This window comes from Aspergillus glaucus, assembly GCF_001890805.1.
Source record: "Aspergillus glaucus CBS 516.65 unplaced genomic scaffold ASPGLscaffold_17, whole genome shotgun sequence".
NCBI classification, from domain to species: Eukaryota; Fungi; Ascomycota; class Eurotiomycetes; order Eurotiales; family Aspergillaceae; genus Aspergillus; species Aspergillus glaucus.
The window spans coordinates 335,082-352,970 of NW_019170469.1; the positions used below are offsets into that span (position 1 = coordinate 335,082).

The 17,889-nt window shown below is 49.9% G+C and overlaps 7 protein-coding genes across 7 annotated transcripts; 3 read left to right on the forward strand and 4 right to left on the reverse strand.

Annotated features, from left to right (window-relative positions):
• The first annotated feature begins 56 nt into the window (after window positions 1–56).
• ASPGLDRAFT_154244 (Mis6 domain protein) lies at window positions 57–2,876 on the forward strand. Its single transcript, XM_022542346.1, has 4 exons — window positions 57–202; window positions 254–304; window positions 359–1,386; window positions 1,434–2,876. Exons 1-4 carry the CDS (start codon window positions 181–183, stop codon window positions 2,532–2,534), a joined length of 2,202 nt encoding a protein of 733 aa, XP_022398573.1. The 5' UTR covers window positions 57–180; the 3' UTR covers window positions 2,535–2,876.
• On the reverse strand, window positions 2,534–4,201 carry ASPGLDRAFT_1497142 (uncharacterized protein; the record flags this gene model as incomplete). Its single annotated transcript, XM_022542068.1, has 3 exons — window positions 2,534–3,153; window positions 3,340–3,668; window positions 4,002–4,201. The coding sequence occupies 3 exons, from the start codon at window positions 4,199–4,201 to the stop codon at window positions 2,975–2,977; spliced, it is 708 nt and encodes a 235-aa protein (XP_022398574.1). The 3' UTR covers window positions 2,534–2,974.
• Window positions 4,202–4,306: 105 nt separating this feature from the next.
• ASPGLDRAFT_49853 (post-initiation translation factor DPC29) lies at window positions 4,307–5,322 on the reverse strand. Its single transcript, XM_022547190.1, has 2 exons — window positions 5,108–5,322; window positions 4,307–5,048 (listed from the first exon to the last, which is right to left on the reverse strand). Exons 1-2 carry the CDS (start codon window positions 5,316–5,318, stop codon window positions 4,423–4,425), a joined length of 837 nt encoding a protein of 278 aa, XP_022398575.1. The 5' UTR covers window positions 5,319–5,322; the 3' UTR covers window positions 4,307–4,422.
• Window positions 5,323–5,548: 226 nt separating this feature from the next.
• Window positions 5,549–12,020, forward strand: ASPGLDRAFT_37693 (AP-1 complex accessory protein LAA1; the record flags this gene model as incomplete). Its single annotated transcript, XM_022544857.1, has 6 exons — window positions 5,549–8,002; window positions 8,061–8,417; window positions 8,468–9,745; window positions 9,798–10,029; window positions 10,082–10,383; window positions 10,443–12,020. The coding sequence occupies 6 exons, from the start codon at window positions 5,549–5,551 to the stop codon at window positions 12,018–12,020; spliced, it is 6,201 nt and encodes a 2,066-aa protein (XP_022398576.1).
• A 2,237-nt stretch (window positions 12,021–14,257) lies between these two features.
• On the forward strand, window positions 14,258–14,506 carry ASPGLDRAFT_131379 (uncharacterized protein; the record flags this gene model as incomplete). The annotated part of the gene is made up of 1 exon (XM_022541035.1): window positions 14,258–14,506. A coding segment is annotated over one exon (249 nt), but the record flags the coding sequence as incomplete, so codon positions are not given.
• A 127-nt stretch (window positions 14,507–14,633) lies between these two features.
• On the reverse strand, window positions 14,634–16,256 carry ASPGLDRAFT_599724 (uncharacterized protein). The gene is made up of 3 exons (XM_022548409.1): window positions 15,833–16,256; window positions 14,990–15,769; window positions 14,634–14,936 (listed from the first exon to the last, which is right to left on the reverse strand). The coding sequence occupies exons 1-3, from the start codon at window positions 16,149–16,151 to the stop codon at window positions 14,761–14,763; spliced, it is 1,275 nt and encodes a 424-aa protein (XP_022398578.1). The 5' UTR covers window positions 16,152–16,256; the 3' UTR covers window positions 14,634–14,760.
• Window positions 16,257–16,768: 512 nt separating this feature from the next.
• Window positions 16,769–17,402, reverse strand: ASPGLDRAFT_59890 (uncharacterized protein; the record flags this gene model as incomplete). The annotated part of the gene is made up of 2 exons (XM_022548406.1): window positions 16,769–17,031; window positions 17,093–17,402. The coding sequence occupies 2 exons, from the start codon at window positions 17,400–17,402 to the stop codon at window positions 16,769–16,771; spliced, it is 573 nt and encodes a 190-aa protein (XP_022398579.1).
• Between the last annotated feature and the right edge of the window lie 487 nt (window positions 17,403–17,889).

A 17,889-nucleotide genomic window follows, 5' to 3' on the forward strand; every position in this document is an offset into this window, starting at 1 on the left:
TGCTGTCTGATATTTTTCGTTTACATTGATAGAAGTCTTGAGGAGCTGAGTCGCGAAGACCGAAGACGCGACACGGTTTGCGCAGCGCGAAGAATAGGGAGCAACTCGGTCGACGCAATTCAAGTTGAACTCAACAAGCTGTGTTCTCGCATTCTTGAATCTACAAATTACAATATTTAAATGTCGTCTGGCAAAGATATAGGTGTGTGTTCTGGTTATCCGTTTGTTTACGTCCATCACTAACGAGCCTCAGGTCCCCGGCCTACTAGAAGCCTACTGGATGCGGTCGAGCATTTGGAATCAGGCAAGACCCCACATCATCTAAAAAGACGCAGTTATTTTCTAACAACATGTACAGTCGCCTTTATCCCGGCCAAACAGCGCCACACAGACGCCAGCCAACTTGCCAAAACAATCGCCTCGGACGCGTACGAGAGCGGGATCCCCCATGTCATTCTCGAGCGTCTGTTAAAGATCCTCACATCAAGCAGTAACCTTGACCAAAGCACCACCACGACTCTAATCAAAAACCTCTATCCCCTGGAACCCGTTTCATCCAAAATCATCACGCAGGTAGTATGCTCTCTCGGACCCAGCAAGAACAAGCCAACGCCTGCGACTCAGGCGTTGCTCCTGCGATGGCTGCTGCTGGTGTATGACTTTCTGGGAGATCGGACGCATCTGTCGAAACTTTACGCGGTGCTTTTCAACTACCTGGATATGATCAGTCTGCGGAAACCGCTGTGTCATTTACTTTCGATTATTACTAGACGGAAGCATGTGAAGCCTTTTCGGATTCAGGCTCTCATGGAGTTGCTTAGGAATACGGGTGGTGAAGAGAAGGAGCTTGTCAGTCTACTTAGGGTGTTTAAGAACTACTACCCTGATATCATTGTGGGAGATCTGGGGATGATGAGGAAGGCCGGGTTGGTCTTTAAACATCCGGATCCTGAGTGGACCAGCCATGGGAAACATCTCCAGGAAACCAATGCGGAGAGATCGCGGGCGTCGCAGCAGTCTAGTTTCCAAGTCGTCCACCGCGGTCTAGTGAAGAGAAGCAAAGCGGAGATTGTGGTTCCGGACGTGCAGACTTCGCGGGTGCCCCATGGACGGACGTCTCTGGAGGAACTGCGTGGTGTTGACCATTTTGTCGAGAGGATTGATAAGATCGAGTTACCCAACCAGATCATATCGACTATGGGAGACAGGTTGGCTCAGAAGTACCTGTTTCTGGTTCAGTCGGACGCTGCGAGTGCCCGGTTGGACGATTGGCTGCTCAGCTTCCTGAGTGACAAGTTGGAGCAGATCCGTGATTGCGATGAGGATGATCCGGAGATGCTCACTTATATCCTCAGTCTGGCTGCTGATTATGTTCAATACGCAAAGGTATGACTGAAATCTCGTCACCCGGAAGAGTTGTTAATGAACTATAGGAAATTCCGGCTGCCATCGTCTCTTTCGTGAAAGCATACCTTGCCTTGTGGAATGGCCGTGACAACAAAGACCAGATCTTCCATCTCCTCGAGTATCTTCCTGTCGATTCTTTCGACTCAATACACGAAGAGTTCTTGTTCCCCTTGGAATCTGCCGTGTTAGACGATACACTGGCTTCCAGAGTCGCCATCCTCGAGTTCTACTCTTCCCTAGTCCGCCAATGGGGCATAAAGCTTCGGACAGAGCCATCTACATCCGCAGAATCAAAGCCCCTAAGCCATCTCGTCACACACGCAGAACTCCTCGCCCTATCAATCCTAGAAATCCCCGCCTCAACCCACGCAATCGACAACGACACCCAATCCAAACCAGCCACTCTCTCCGTCCTCGACTTCTATAGCACCCTAGGCGAACTCTTCTCCTACGCCTCCCTAAACGGCAACATCCGCCTCACAATCCCCCTTTCCCCAACAGTCTACACCCTAGTCTTCACCCCCATGAGTTCCGTCATCTCAATAATAAGCTCCGTCCTCGCAAACTACAAATCTTCCTTCGAAGCCTCCCTGACCTCCGAAGTCCTGCAGTCGCAAACACCAAATGGCACCGAGAACCTCTACCCCACACAACTCGTCGGCCAGTTCAACGGCTACGTCATGGATATCTGTAACCTGCTCTGGCGGAATCGGGGTCTTAATACTGAGGATCCGAATGCGTTGGGATGTTTGATTCCCGCGAGCACTGTTACGCTACTCACGCAGTATATCCGGGAATCAAATGAAGTTGCTCGTGAGCGCAAGCGTGATTCCGCGTTCCATTATACGCTCTCGTCAATATTCTCGCTCAGTCACCACGCTGCTATGTGTAACATCTCCGCTGCCTGTTTTGCAGAAATCGAGGATGAAAATGGGATTGGTGAGGATAGGCCGCGGTTGAAGAAGCCTGTTACGCAGAAGGCGCTGAGTGCGTTGGAGAAGGGTGGTGGGGTGAAAGTTAGTTGGCAGGAGTATCGACTGCGGATGCTGGATTGGTTGGATGCGGCGGGGAATAGGGGGATTGGGGATTTGATGAGGAGTACGATGAAGGCTTTGCGGAAGGAATAATGGGATTATGTTTATGGTGCAGGCATTCCTTTTTTTTTTTGCTTGCCATGAGTGGGCGGCTATCATTCTCAGTGTGATGGTGTACATTAGTCTGAATAAGGGAGGCATAACTGGTGAATCCCACGGATGGACAAACGACCACAGTTAACTATAATAAGACAGACAGAAAGTTTTATAGCGACAGTCCAGGTTGCTATTAAAGACATGCACCGAGAAAACAGAAACATAGGGCAGATGCAATACCAAATGTCAAAATAAGTCGAAAGCAGACCCTCCGGAACTCCATCGTCCCTGGAAGGGAACTGAGCCCGAAGGCCGCACGCTGACGAACACCGAACACCCAAATAACCCCATGTTTTGTCTTTTCTGAACGAGAAATCATCGGGGTCGTGTATGCGTGGAGAAGGTGGCCCTAGAACTTCGAATTCTTCTCGGTTCAGTCATTTAGTCTTAGTTTGTTTGGGTCGTCTGACGGTCCATCCCTGAATAAAAGCACCTTCTTCGTATGGTTGGATGACGAGTAGGTACGACAGGACAGGAAGTGAGGCAAGGACTAGCATGCACCCAATTTCGCTGAACGAGGTGAGGTCGAAATTGCCCTCGCATTTGGTTGCCATACCTATAAAGGCGTAGGTGACGCCAATAAAGCGAACAGCGCACTTGAAAAGCTACCGCGACATTCGGCGACGGCAATAATGATGTCTGCTCCGTACACAGCCTGCTGTTACAGCCTCTACCACCTTGCCCAGAGCCTCCAGAAGTGCAATCGGTTGCCATGCCCCTGGATCCTGATAATCCGTCTTACCTGGTTTTCTGGGTACCACCGTCCGGGCTGTCTTGAACACCTTTGGGAAATACCCCCTGTCCCAGCATCCTTGTGTGAGTGTAGCCAGTGCAGCCGCCAAGGGCCGGCCTAACAGTTTCAGATACTCATTTGGGACCCCTGAGGCCCCTGGTGCTTTCCCTGTTGGCAAGCGTGCTATAACTGCCACTACTTCCTCTGTTGTGACTGGTTCCACAGCCTCCACCTCTGTTGGATATGGTCCATGAGCATCTGATAGATCTATCTCCGCTGGGGAGGGGAAAAACCGTGCATGGAATGGCTCCACTTTATCCTCAAAAGATACTGCAAGGCTATCTGCATGTGCAGTTGAGTGCAGACTTGGTACTGTAGGGACGCGGAGTGGTAAATGACTATGATCTCTGCCCCATCGAGCCATCTTCCAGAGTAGCTTTGGGTCATCCGCAGCTTATCGCATGAAGTGTCGAAAGTTGGCCACCTTTGCTCGCTTGACAGTAAAGTTCCGGACCCTACGAGCCTCCACCAGTTGTGTGTTAGTTGCTCCATTCCGCAATAGGGGCTTGTACGACGATATGGCTCCAGCCACTGTTGGTGACCACCATGACTTTCCTCGCGTGTTCTGGCGGATCCTCTTTCCCAAGCAGTATGCTGAGTCGGACACATACTATAACAGATATCCTGCATAGGACTCCACTTCATCCCGTGAAGAGAACTGGAATGGAATATGCAGTCCCTGTCCTTCTTGCGCAGCCTGGTTTGGATCTGTTTCCTTCCAAGACCACTGATACTGGGTGTACTGTGGAGAGCTCCATTCAAGCACTGTCTCCAACGCAGTATGGTCCTCCACCTCATCCTTGTCATCCATGGGTCGGCACAGCACAAGGCAGTCAAACAATCCAGGGAAGAGGAATGTTAGCGAAAGGAGAAATAGAGAAATGGAAGTCGATATTACGAACCACATATTCACCAGATATACAGCTTAGGTCTTAGCAAGGTCACGTTATATGTTCACCGTACCTCGTACTCCGTAATGCATCTAGATCTATATATATTCTATGGCTCCATACACAGCTCTCATAATGAAATTTAAAATTCCCTCGACGTGTTCAAATAGATATCTCGTACGCTAGTGTCCTCCCGAATGGTGCTCAACATATCTTCGATGCTCTTAATCTGTTCTTCATCCTTCACTTCCACCAACGTCTCCTTATTCGGATCCCAGATTATCTCTAGCTCTTCAATATTAAGCCCGGTTAGTTTCGAGAAATTCTCTCCAACCTGCTTTGTTTCAGTTGGCTCAGCAAAGATAGTAAGACGACCATCCTCGCCTGTGACGATGTCAGACGCACCAGCCTCAATGGCCTGGTCTAAGTAGTCGTCCGGACTCGCGCCATCCTTCTTCTCGAAGATTATTCTACCCTTCTTCTCAAAGAGGTATGTAGTAGGCGTTACGACCCCTTCCGCGTCCTTGATAGCATGGCGCACATCTTGCAAAGTACGCGCTTTCTGATCCGTCTGGCATTCAATCACCACAGCCACGGAAAAGGGTAGCATAGCCTCAATTGTTACTTGTTCGAGAGCTTGGCCGGTAACGCTTATCCCCCGACCTCGTGCGATGGCTGCTTCAATGACTGCTTTGGGGATTTCAGCTCGTTTGGCGTTCGAGAGTAGAAGAGTCAAACGGGGGTTGAATTTAGGATCAGGTCCCCACACTAGAAGCAATTAGCCCGATGTGCAGCAGACTTAATGAAAAGCTAAAGTACTGACTCACTCTGAGTAGCACTGCTGATATCCTTGACTACAGCTTGCCGTTCCTTGCTCTTTGCCTTGTCATTCTTTGCCTTGTCATGTCTGATAGTTGACCACCGATTGTGCCCTGAGAAAAGAGTGGCACTGCTGCTGAACTCACGGAAAGCCCTGCTCCCCTGGTGTCCAATGCGACTATACTGTTGCCATAGTCCCCTGTTCATTATCGTAGCCATTGTGCGCAATCAATGTTGAATCTGGGAATCTCCATGTTCTGCCCGGAGATTATGCGGAGCCGGTCCGATAATTTCTCCGACCCCGGCCAAGAGGACAAGTGCCCCCCGTTCGGAGACATGTATCTATACCGCTGGTCGTTACTAGATCCTCTTCATTGCCATTGCTTCATTTACTTTTGTTTCTACTCCCTATGAAGGGCTAGATGCTCTGATTCGGATTACCACGTTCAATGTCTTCTTCTGAACCTACGGCCGCCGCCGCCGCTACGCCTACCCCCGATGATGCGGCCCCGCGAGCGGAGCTCGATATCACCAAGCTCCATGCGCTGCCCTCCGAACAGCAGGACCTGTATCTCCTCACGTTTACCTCCGAATTAGTCCAACATGTATCTGTACTGGACAAAGCGCAGATATCATCCCAGCAGAAGTTCCTGAAGAAGGAACTGTTCAAGATCCTTACCCTATCTTCGCCGACGATTACTCGTGTTATCCGCAACAACTTGGGACGATGTTTCGGAGCTATACTGGGCAAGGGGGACCGTGGAATACTGTTTGAAACTGTAACCGATCTGCTGGGGGTCTTGAACGCAGGGAAGAGTGAGGAATTGAAGACGAAATTCGCCGCGGCGCATTGTTTAGGAGAGGTCTTTGCGGCTGCTGGAGAGAGCGCCTTTGCGCAGTCGGGCCTTGTGATCTCGAGCTTGCTCAAGTTGCTTAAACCTTCTGCCAACCATACCGGTCTCCGTGGCTCGATATTCTCTGTAATACGAAAAGTGGTCGTCGGGGCTGGGGTTCCGGTGGACGAAACAACGGCCCGTGATGTCTGGAAACAAGCTCGCAATGCAGCAACCAGTGACAAGTCGACGTTCGTCCAGCTTCATGCTTGTCGCTGTATTGAGCATTTAGTGAAGGTGACGCCCTACTTTGACAATTCGAATGACTTCGACAATCTGAAATCTGTAATCTGGAAAGTCATCGACAGCCCCGTTGCTCCCGTTCGGCATGCCGCTGCCGCTTGTTTGGCCCGAATCTTGGTTAAGCTTCATTCGCCAGATACCCGGATTCAGCCTGCTCCTAAGCCCAAGAAATCGAAGCGAATGTCCAAGAAGCCGACACCCAAGCCGGGAGAGGATGAGGATGAGGCGGAAGTTTCAGAACCATCGACCCCCAAGAAGTCAGAGTCGCGTCTGTTCTTCCTTCTGCCTGACCTTTTCCGTCAATTGTCGACACAGTACATGCGCAGCACCACCACCAATCGTGCCCGGGCAGCTATTGCCGTCTGCTACAAGCATGTCCTGCGCAACCTGGGCAACAAGTTCATCGAAGAACGCTATGGCCAAATCGCACACCACCTCCTGTTCGAGCTTCTCAACCATCCCACCGTGACATATAATCGTTTTCGCCTTCTCATGACGAGGAAGTTTGTCAAGAGTATCTTGGAAGACACGATTGGCCGTGAATCGCTCCGGGAGAACAGCCAACTCAATGCAGCGAAGTGGTTGATCAACGAGATTCTCAAGGATTACCCCCAGGTCATTCAGGAACGCCGCGAACCCAGCAAGTATACCTTGACAAGCACGCTCAGTGCGTTGTCATCTTTGATCAGTTCCCTGGGCTCCGCTTTTGGCACATTGGCTGAGAGCTGTCGTGAGGCTCTGATTCAAGTCCTTCCCCATCCAAGCTATACTGTTCAGATCCATTCTGCGCACTGCTTGCGGGCATTTGTATTAGCTTGCCCGCATCAGCTTCTATCATGCGTGACGATTTGCCTGAACAGCCTGAGCAGGGAGATCGGTCAGCTATCCACACCTCGACAGTCACCACGCCGCTGTGTTGCCTATGCAAACGGGCTTTCGGCCATGCTGAGCACGTCTCGCCTGCAGCCTCTTTACGGTTCTGTGGATGTTTTTGCTCGCGTTTTTACCCAGGCTACCAATCTATTGAAGACAAGCACCAGCTCCGAACTACGTGCTGCAGGCACACAGGTCCAAGTTGCCTGGATTCTGATCGGAGGACTGATGCCCCTTGGTCCCAGTTTTGTGAAGATACATCTCTCACAGTTGATGCTACTATGGAAGAATGCCCTTCCTAAACATATGGGCAAAGAAAGCTTTGCTCAGCGTGGAAACCTGGAGATTAGCTTCCTCACCCACGTCAGGGAGTGCGCCCTGAGTTCATTGCTAGCGTTCATGGAATTCAACGCCAAATTGATTACGTCCGATGGCGCGAAAAGAATAGCTAGTATGTTGCAGAACACTGTTGACTTCCTTCATGACCTTCCCCGACAAAAGTCTGCCGAAGATCTGTCCCAGCGGCTCCACCCGTCATTGCAGTTGCATGATCTCGCCACAATGGTTCGTCGACGAGTGCTTCAGTGCTTTTCCAAATTGATTCACATCCACCATCTTAACCCCGGCGAGATCATCTCCCAGTCAAGCTTGCTGGGTCTTGCAATCTCATCGTTTGCGGACCCGGATTCGACACAAGCTAGTCCTTTGGAGAGCTCTATCGCAGCTTCTAGTAGTCAGTTCGAGACTCTGTGGGATCTATGCGACAATTTTGGATTTGGCGTCACGGGGTTGGTTAGGGAGTATATCGGTGCGACATTGTCTGGAAAGCATGATAATGACAACGGACCAGCTTGGTCCGCTGTTGAGTCTGGGGACCAGGCCATTGATGATGCTGTAAGTCGATCCTCTTCTATACAGCCCTACTGCCGACTTGGACTAATGTTTTCCGCAGTTGACTTTCCCGATTTGCCAAGCAAGCGAGCATGATTCTGTTCTCCTGTACTGTTCCAGAGATGGCGACGCTCTTCACGCTGACCCTCCCGCCACCGGGGTTGTCAATGCTTCCATTGATCTGTTTTCAGTTGCCATCCCATTGCATGCCCCGAAGGTCCAGGAAAGCACCGTGGAACAAATTGCAACGTTCCTGTCTTCCCCGGCCCTTCAGCGTAATCCTGGGCGCAGAGCTGCGATGGTGGTCAATGTTGCTGTCGCTCTGCTTCAAGCCCTGAAAGTTGCTGTTAAAGAGGCAGGTTCGGCCGCGGGCAGATTGAATCCTGCTACCGATAAGATTCTACAGGAGCTTTTGCAGGTGAGTGATATGGATCTCCTAGCATCAACATTGTGGCTAATGTTTACTAGAAATTCATCATCGACGCTGATCCAATTGTTCGGACGATTGGCTCTGAGGCGCTCGGGCGACTATGCTACAATTCTGGAAATACCTTTACCAACACGGCAATCAACTGGCTTGTGGACACCATCGTTGAGATCCGGGAACCTAACGCTCGTGCTGGCTGTGCTGCTGCTTTGGGTTGTATCCATTCCCAGATCGGTGGTATGGCGGCTGGTTTGCATTTGAAGACTATTGTCGGCATCTTGATGTCTCTGTGCAACGACCCACACCCTGTAGTCCATTTTTGGGCACTCGGAGGGTTGGAAAGAGTTTCTAACTCTGCGGGCTTGACATTTTCCCCCTTCGTGTCCAGCACGCTCGGAATGCTTGCCCGACTATACAATGCCGATACCCACAACGAAGAATCTACAACGTTGGCAACCTCCAACATTGAATTATCCTTCCTTACACCTGTCGTCGTTAGTCGCTGTGTTGATTCCCTGATTAACGTTCTGGGACCCGATCTTCAAGACATCGCTAAAACGCGCAACCTCATCCTCACGCTCCTCCGACAGTTCCAGCTAGAGGACAACCCAGCTCTGGTTACTGAAAGTTCGAAGTGCTTGGATCACCTGTCGTTATATGCATCTGGATACGTGGACTTTGCTGGATATGTGAAGCGACTTCAGAACGAACTCACTGCCAGTAACCCATTGATGAGGGATGTGGCAACCGGAGGTTTGAGCAACCTTATGAAGAGAGACGCCGCGTCTGTCATCCAGACTGCCGCGCCTGGCCTTGAAGAGCAAATCTGGCTCGCATTCGACGATACTCCCGACAATACAATACTCAAGAGCATGATCCAGGACTGGCTGCAACAGACGGCGCTTACAGAAACTGAACTGTGGATTCAACGGTGCCATACCATCCTGACCAAGACCCGTACCAAATCAGATGAGCCCCCACCGCCATCTGCTGCTCCCAAGACCGCTGGCGGTGATATACAAGACGATGAAGTGGCTGGCTTCGCGTCTGCTGTTGGTGAAGGACAAGCTGAGGCACCAGGTGACACTGTTGCGGGCCAGGAGTTGCTGAAATGGCAGACTCGGAACTTTGTTATGGAGTGTCTTAGTGAACTATTAGCGACGGTGCAAGAGGCGATCTTGCCTGACCAGACGATCCCTGCTGAACTTGCCCTGCAGCACAAGGTCGGTGATATTGTCCGGATGGCGTTCTCAGCGTCTACGGCGAATGTTGTGGGATTGAGGGTGTGGGGGTTGAAGATTATTGATCAAGTTCTTAAGGTATGGCAACTTTCTTGACCCGTCAAAGTGATTTTGGCTTATGTGATCCTAGATGTTTGGCAAAACTCCAGATCCGGACTTTATAGAGGCGTCCCTGCTCGAACAATACCAGGCTCAAATTGGTTCGGCTCTTACGCCGGCCTTTGCGGCTGATTCGTCGCCCGAGTTGGCTTCTGAGGCTATCAATGTGTCTGCCACGTTCATTGCCACTGGTATCGTGACCAATATCGAGCGGATGGGAAGAATTCTCAAGTTGCTGGTGCTTGGCCTTGAGAATTTCTCTAGTAAGTTCATTCCCACCACCGGTTTGCAGCCGACACATACTGACGCGAGTAGAAAACCCGGATACCACTGAGATTGGTGACCTGAAGGGACTGAACTCGAACGCGAAGGTCATGGTCAAGTTGGCCCTCTTCTCGGCCTGGGCCCGACTACAGATTGCGAGCATTGAACAGGAATACTTGACACAAGTAGTCCAGCCTCATCTTGCAACGCTTACTCCGCTGTGGCTCTCGTCACTTCAGGAATATGCGCGCTTGAGATTCGAGCCGGATATTTCGGGAAGTCTGGGAACAGGCCCGCTTACTGGCAACTTGGACGAGGTTTATGCTGCGCTGAACCGGGAGACTTTGCTGAAGGTGAGTTTCCACACTCCTCTTTATTCCTGTTCTGGATCTCGAACTGACACGCAATACAGTTCTATCAGGATACTTGGTTGAACCTTGTCGACGCCATCGCCGGTCTCGTCGAAAAGGACATAGACTTCGTTTTCGATGCGTTGGATGGCCGATCGAAGCCCGAAGAGCCCAACGAAACTGAGGGTGACGAAGAGAAAGAGACGAATGGTGTCACAGAGGGCAAGGGCCACGATATCAATTACCGTGACGAACCAGTTGCGTTCTTTTTCGTCCTTTTCGGATTGGCGTTCGAAGCTCTTGTTGGCCAGTCGACTTCGCCAGCGCAAAGACTGGATATCCTTCAGGCTCTTCGGAGAATTCTGCGACCTGTCATATCTGGCAATGCTATCTACCAGGAGGCTATTTTCGGGGAGACGATGGATAGCCTGGACCGTTTGGTGTTGACTGAGAGCATTCCCATCCAGAACGTCATCGTTGAGATAGCCCGGAATTTGTCTCTGGACCACCCGTCCGCCAAGAGTGGACAGGCACGAAGTGACCATCTTTCTGACGATATCGAGCAGCTTTTCGAATTGACGAGGAGTATCATTCTTGTGCTTGCGGGATTGCTACCTAACCTCCGTGAAGCTACACCACTTGCGCGGTTTAACGTGTCGTCTGAAGACTCATTATCGCTAATCCGTCTTTCCCTGTCTTCTCTCGTTGATGTTGCCTCGATATTCCCGTCCATCATTCGCGACGATCTCCACGCGTGCATCCTACACATCTTCAGCACTATACTGGCCACTGGGATATGCCAAGCGGAAGTGGTGCCGCAAGCGCTTCCGATCTTCAAGAACTTCGTCCACTGGATCACGCACCCGAGCGACAATGAGCCTGAAATCTTGGAGAACCTCACCGTCGTATCTCACCAGCTGCGCGGCTGCTTGACCCGCTTCCTTGCCACCCTTACCATCGCTCAGCGTCGAGAATCCGAATCCTCTCTCCCCTGCGCCAGGAACACACTCCTGGCTATCACCATCCTCCTAACTACAGGTGGTCACGTTATCCCACCACAAGATCCTGTCCTCCCTCAGATCCTGAACGAGCTCCTCGACTGCTTGCAGGACGTGGGTCTTGCAAACGTCGCAGCAGGGTGCATCCGCTCTATCCTCCTAGCACCGAACCCACGATCTCCTACAGACGAGGTCATCGCCCGCTACTTAACTCCAAGACTCATCGCCTTCCTCGTCAGCTGTCCCATGGAGAACGGCGAAGTCCCCAACGACCCCGAAGGATGCCGGACCATCATTGCACGCACGCTAGTCAACTGCGTCAGCCACGGTACTTTCGCCGCAAATGAGATCCCATCTGCTATGTCCCTAGTTTTCTCCACACTACTCGCGCGCGGGAAACGCGAAGGACGAGCCGTGTACAAGGAAACAGCGGGACACTTGCTCGAACTTGCGAAATCGGACCAGATGGTATTCCGTGCGATGGTTGCGAGTATGAATGCTGAGCAGAAGGCGTTGCTGGAGGAGGTGTTGAGAAATGTGGAGGTTGATTCTGGTGCTGGTAATAAGGCTGCGAAGAATAATGGGGAGCAGCAGGAGGAGCAGCAAAGTGGACCTAGTATTGCGTTGAGATTTGATTTTTAGTTTGATTGATTGTTTGTAGCTTTTGTTTCTATTCACTTTTGTATAGATCACGACAGGATGATGAAGATGGAGATGTATTCAGTTGCGCGTTGATGCATTTATATATAGAGCTCTAATTGAACACATGAAATAGTTTTCCATTTTCCAGTTTAAATTGTTCGCTATCACTCTAACTCTTTGATCGATTCTGCATAATATTTGCTCGTGGTTCTTCATCCTCGATTCATGCCTCGTTGCCTTGGTTCTACTTGTCATCGCTGCCTATAGTTACTGGCTTCTGCCTCAAGACTCGCCATATATTCCCTCGCTCTCTTTCTTTTCCTCTTCTCTCCGTCCTTCTCACAACTATCTGCTCGTCTTCTTTTCCCCTCGTATTTCATATAATTTCATTTATTTCTCTTCTACTATATCCTAAAGTACCATCTACTATCGTCTGCCCTAAACCACACCATCTATTTACTATATTCTTACCATATCTTTATCATTTCCTCTGTTCTTGGCCCATGGAGGGTGGCAGGGAAAGGGCCTGGGAAACACAGAGCCATATATATACTCCGCTATATATATCCAGCTCACAACTCACAACTCACAGCACAGCACAGCAACACTGGTCCCTGGTGGGAGGTTGGTAACGATGCTCTGGGTTTCCCAGTCATCGTTTCCGACCGACTGACCATGCTGGACCGTGAGAGTTGACACTGTCATGCTCTCGTGGGAAGGACTGGTTGGGCGGTAGGGTTGGGCCTGGGATGTTCTGGCTAACTATTTGCCGTGTTTATGTAAGTTTTGTTTTCTCTTCCCGGTTGATTGATCATTGATGGATCATTTCTGACTTGCTACAGAATTTTGTGACTATCTTTAGTTACAACAGGCCCCTGGTGGGAGGCTGGTAGCAGTGTTCTGGGACTCTCGGTCACTGGACCAGTCGACTGATCATGCTGGACTGCAGGGACGTTGGCACCCGTCACACCCCTGTGGGAAGGACTGGTTGGGCGGAAGGGCTGGGCCTGGGGGGAAGACCACTGTGTTTCCCTGTTTTGATATAATCTCTGGTATATAATGTGAGTGTTTGTTGCCTGTCTGATAGATTTTTGTTGCAATGTATGCTGACGTGGTACGGAGTACAGAAAATCTCAAATACAATGACAGGCCCTGGAGGGAGGTTGGTGATCAAGTCTAGAGTTCGCTCAAGTCATCGTCTCCAATCGACTGATCATGCTGGACCGCGAGGACTGACACTGTCACCCTCGTGGGAAGGACTGATTGGGCGGCAGGGTTGGGCCTGGGACATGTGATCTGCCTATTTGTCGTTTTCATGTGAGCTCTCTGTTTCTGTTAGATTCATCGTGTCTGCTGACTTGGCATATAGTATCCTATATACGACAACAGGCCCCACGGTAGGGTGGTTGGGTGGGCCTGGGGGGAAGGGTACTTCCTCAGTTCGACTTCATATCTGCCACAATAAAGTGAGTATCCCTTCCCTGGCCGTGATGAGCCGTATCTGACTTGGTACGGAGCAAAGAACATTCGACATACGACAACAAGTTCCTGGTTGGGTCTGCCGAGTTTAAAATGACGTCGTGGAATGGAATCCTCTAACTCCTGGAAGATATTTATACAATGTTGTGCTTTCCTCACGGAGAAAGGCCAGTCTTTGGTTATGAATCTATCTACTTCTGCTTTTCACTGTTCTCTATCTTTTCGAAGGCGCTTCGCTGCTTGCAATGACAACCACCTTCCTCTTCTGTGGTGTATCCTAAGGCATCAAATCTAGGCAGATATCTTAGGGGCTATCGTTGATCAAGAATGATGTGATGTTCTAAACAATAAAAAAGCTAGCAAGCGCTATAAACAACCTGATATGATTCAACATATCGTAGCTGGATAGAATTAGAGAACCCTATCGCCGTAGCGCTACCTTCCAACAGCGGTAGCATAACATACTATCAAACTCAGACTCGTCCTTATTCCGACTCCATTCTCAATCCTTCTTCCTCTACATGACCCTACTAGTATATATAAACCTTCCTCCTCTTCTGCACTACAGACCAGGAAACACCGGATCTGCCACATATAGAACCCCCCTCCCCCGTCAACAATTTCGAAACTGGTTTCAAAGATTGGAGTGATGCCGAGCTTCGCAACTTGCTCCAGAATACAACGGTAGATTTGAATTGGTGAAAGGTTTCAATGATAGTTGGATTGCTGTGCTCGATGAGAAATCTGCCGCGTAGGGGACGGTGGTTATGCACTATGCCTATGAGAAATTGACATGGGATATAAGCGGGGAGTTCATACCGGGTAATGGGCAGATCTGTGAGGATGAGGATAGCTGGTGGAAGTGGATGGTTCCGTCCAAGTATGCGTGGGTGTTTTGGAATTCTCTTAATAATGTTGATGTGGGTCTCAAGCTATGCTCACGGCCTGAATACGTGGGTGAAGATGGGGTTTTGCAGGTGCATATTCCACAGGCTATTAATAATTGAGGGGGAGATTGAGGAGCCGAAGGGGATAGTTTAATTTAGTACAATGCGAGGATGCGGCTCTATGTACAGTGATTTCATTTTGATGGCGTAAAACGATATATTCGGGGGTATTGATGGTAATTTCGTATAGGTAATGGATCTAGGACCATGCACAGTATCAAAGCCGTACAGGAAGACACGAGTGAAGAAAATGTAGTACAATAAAAGAAAGTAAGATCCTCTACATATCACATGGCAAGGCTTCTGGAGAGCATCTAACCCAGAGACTCGCCAACGTCGGCCCCTGGCGCCAGTGATGACGGTAGGACTTCGGGGGTGTCTTGGATGACCCGAGTCTCTTTGACCTCCTTGACTGCCGCCCCCTTTTCCTTCTTTTCAGCGGTACCGGTTTTGCGGACGGAGTAGTACTTGAGGAAGATGATGATCATAACTGTCAAAGTTAGTGTATAGATTCTGTGTGGCTTGGATAGGAGGGTAACTCACTGGCACTCGTTGCGACAGCCATAGCGGCCCTTCTGGTCAGGATCCACCGAAGACCCTCAATCTCACTCTTGCCATCGCTGTTCAACGAAACCGTAATTTTGTAGTTCAGCTCCTGGACAGACGTATCGATACTCCGCTGGTGTTCCCTAGAGGTCATTTTGTGGTCGTTAAACATTCCCTTGATGTCGTCCTTCAGCCCTGAAAGCTCCTGGTTGAATCTCTGAGAAAGAATGTCGATCTCATGTTGCAGTTGCGTCCGGGAAGCACGTTGTCTCTGCACTTCCGAATTCCGAGCAGTTTGAAGGGACGACTGCAGTTCTGAGCAAGCAGCATTGAATAGATACGTCTCATTCTCGACGTCGGATTTAGATGTTAAGCTATCCTTTGCGAGGTTGATGTTGTTCTGTAGAATTTGCCGGACGGATTTCATTATCGTGATGGAGTTCTCCTCACCATAGCCTCCTTTGGAGAGATCGCGGACCAATGAGTAGGTATCGAAGTGGTGGACATAAGGAGCCGGGGACAGGTGTGGCGGTTTGTCACCGGACGGTCCCGACGGCGTCGGGGTGAGATAATTCGAAGGAGAAGGCATATGAAACACACCGTCCAGAGGATTATCCTGAATGTGGCGATGGACATGCTGTTCCTCCTCCGGGTGCTCAGCCGACGAGGAAAGCGCATCATTGGCTTCTTCGGCGGTTATCCTGGCCTCATCTTGCGATTCCGCCTCCTCAGCTTGTGCGTCACTCTCTTTCGACTCTGCAGTCACTTCCTTCTCAGCTGGCGAGGATTGATCAGATGCATTATTTTGGGAAGATGCATTATTCTTGGACTCCTCGTCGCGCGATTGCTCGGGTTGGCCGATGGGCTGCTTCTGCTGACTCTTGGAGCTGTCCTTCTTCTCCTTCTCCTTCCCCGCGGGTGGGTCCGTGGCAGATCTGCTAGCTTCTTCTTCGTCCTTGGGCCGGAGGGATGGTGGAAGATTCGCTTCGGCCGCCGGTCCGTATCGTCGATGATATGCCTCTTCTTCACGTCGCCGGGTGGTGTGGAAGGCAGCACGCTTGCTGACTGGAGCTCGAATGGAGCGGTACGTAGTGGGTTCGCACGAACGGACTGCGCGCATCAAGTTCGGGTAGAGAAAAGGAAGTCTTGGAGCAGCCATGATGGGAGAATGGCAATTGATGGAGAATTATCAAAAAACAACAGATTAAGAGACCAAAGGAAATGCAATTATTGAAGCAGTTGCGGGATGGAGAGTTAACAGCGGCGTGAATTTCCCGCGGCAAAAGGAAGCGCAACCGGAAAGTGGAAAACGTGACGTGAGCGGTGAAGATCCCCCGCGGAAACTAAGACCAGTTTAATCGCACCGTTTTTTATTGGGAGAGAAGGAGAAAAGGGAATATTGAACAGTAATACTGCGCTGTATCATGATGGGGGGGGTGAACTGTATTTTCTCTGCTTTTTCCGGTCTGAAAAGCGTCATTTCTTCGGGGTGCATATAAAACGGAGTTCCTCAGAAACGCATACTTGTATAGGCACATGATTGACAGCAATAGTTTGAAGAGAAGAAGGATACAAAATGAAGTCCCTTTAGACCAAGGGGCCAAAACGAGGATAGAGACAGAAAAAAAACATGCCCTCCTTTCAAGTAAAGACCATGAGCTCAGCCATGGGTCATTCTTTCGGCCCCGGATCTTATCTCGACCTCAAGCTAAAACCGTTCGGCCATCATCAGAGCGCCGAATTCAAGTATCAATAAAGCCTCGTGGTATGGTAACTTTAATCATTTTTCAACTTGGCCGCATCGAAGTACTGTTGCTCACTGTTCTCTTCACTCACATCACTCATAGAAACTTTCCTAGCAGCAATCCGAGCCAGGAATTCCAACAACCGTTCCGTATTACGATCGTAGCCATCACCATCATCAAATCTGGAAAGAAAACTCAGTAGTCGATCACCTGAGACGGTGAGACTTTCTTCCAAGGAATAGTGCCCGGGTGCTGTTGCCGGCCGCACCGGCCTCCACGACTGTGCAGGAGCCTCTATCTTGATCCAGTTGATTGTATGTTGTTGTTTTGGTTACTATCCAGCGTATCATATAACTGATACCGGATGACCCTAGCTCCTCTAAGGTGGTGACACCGCCATCAAAGCTCGTGAACGTCGCTTTCTTAATGTAAGCAATGAAGACAGGTTTCTCAAGGGCAAACACCGTTGTATCTGGTGCAGAGCTGATAGATTTTATAGTAAAGCTTGGCCATATATTCTGTACCAGGAGGTGGTGATTATGCAGAATGTTCAGGATGATGTCTCGGTTCGTGTCAATACCAGCAGGAAGTTGGATGTGTTTTCGTGCCCGTTCAAAGGTGGCGGGGAAGAAGTGATTGAAGAAGCCACTGGGATGTGTATTCATGCTGTTAGCCTGAAAAGAGAAAAGGTTCATTGACCTGCACTGTACTGAGTCCTCCAGTTGCGCCTAAGGTTTGAAGCCGTTGCGACTTAGTGATGCGACCATATGGGTATGAGAAGATAAGAATTGAACGATGAGAGACAAATTAGCATGGGTATAAAGAGGTGAGGAATGGTCATATGGATGGGAATACACCTTACAGAGTGTACGGGATGCCAGGAACGTAGAGAACATGCTTTAATTAAACCAGAAACCAACATCTCCAGCTTCCCAATCTGGATTTGTCTCGCTTCTAAGTCAGAGCGGCTAGTCAATCATTATAGCAATAGAATTAGTCAAGCATCTACAAAACCTCGTCGTATAGTAGCGTCAGTCCTTTTTCGATTTACCAACGCTGAGATATCCCCGCACATTGTCAGCCAACTGGAACATCCTCTCACCCATACCAGTTGTAGGAGTCTCCTGACCATCAATGTAATTCAGAAGCTTT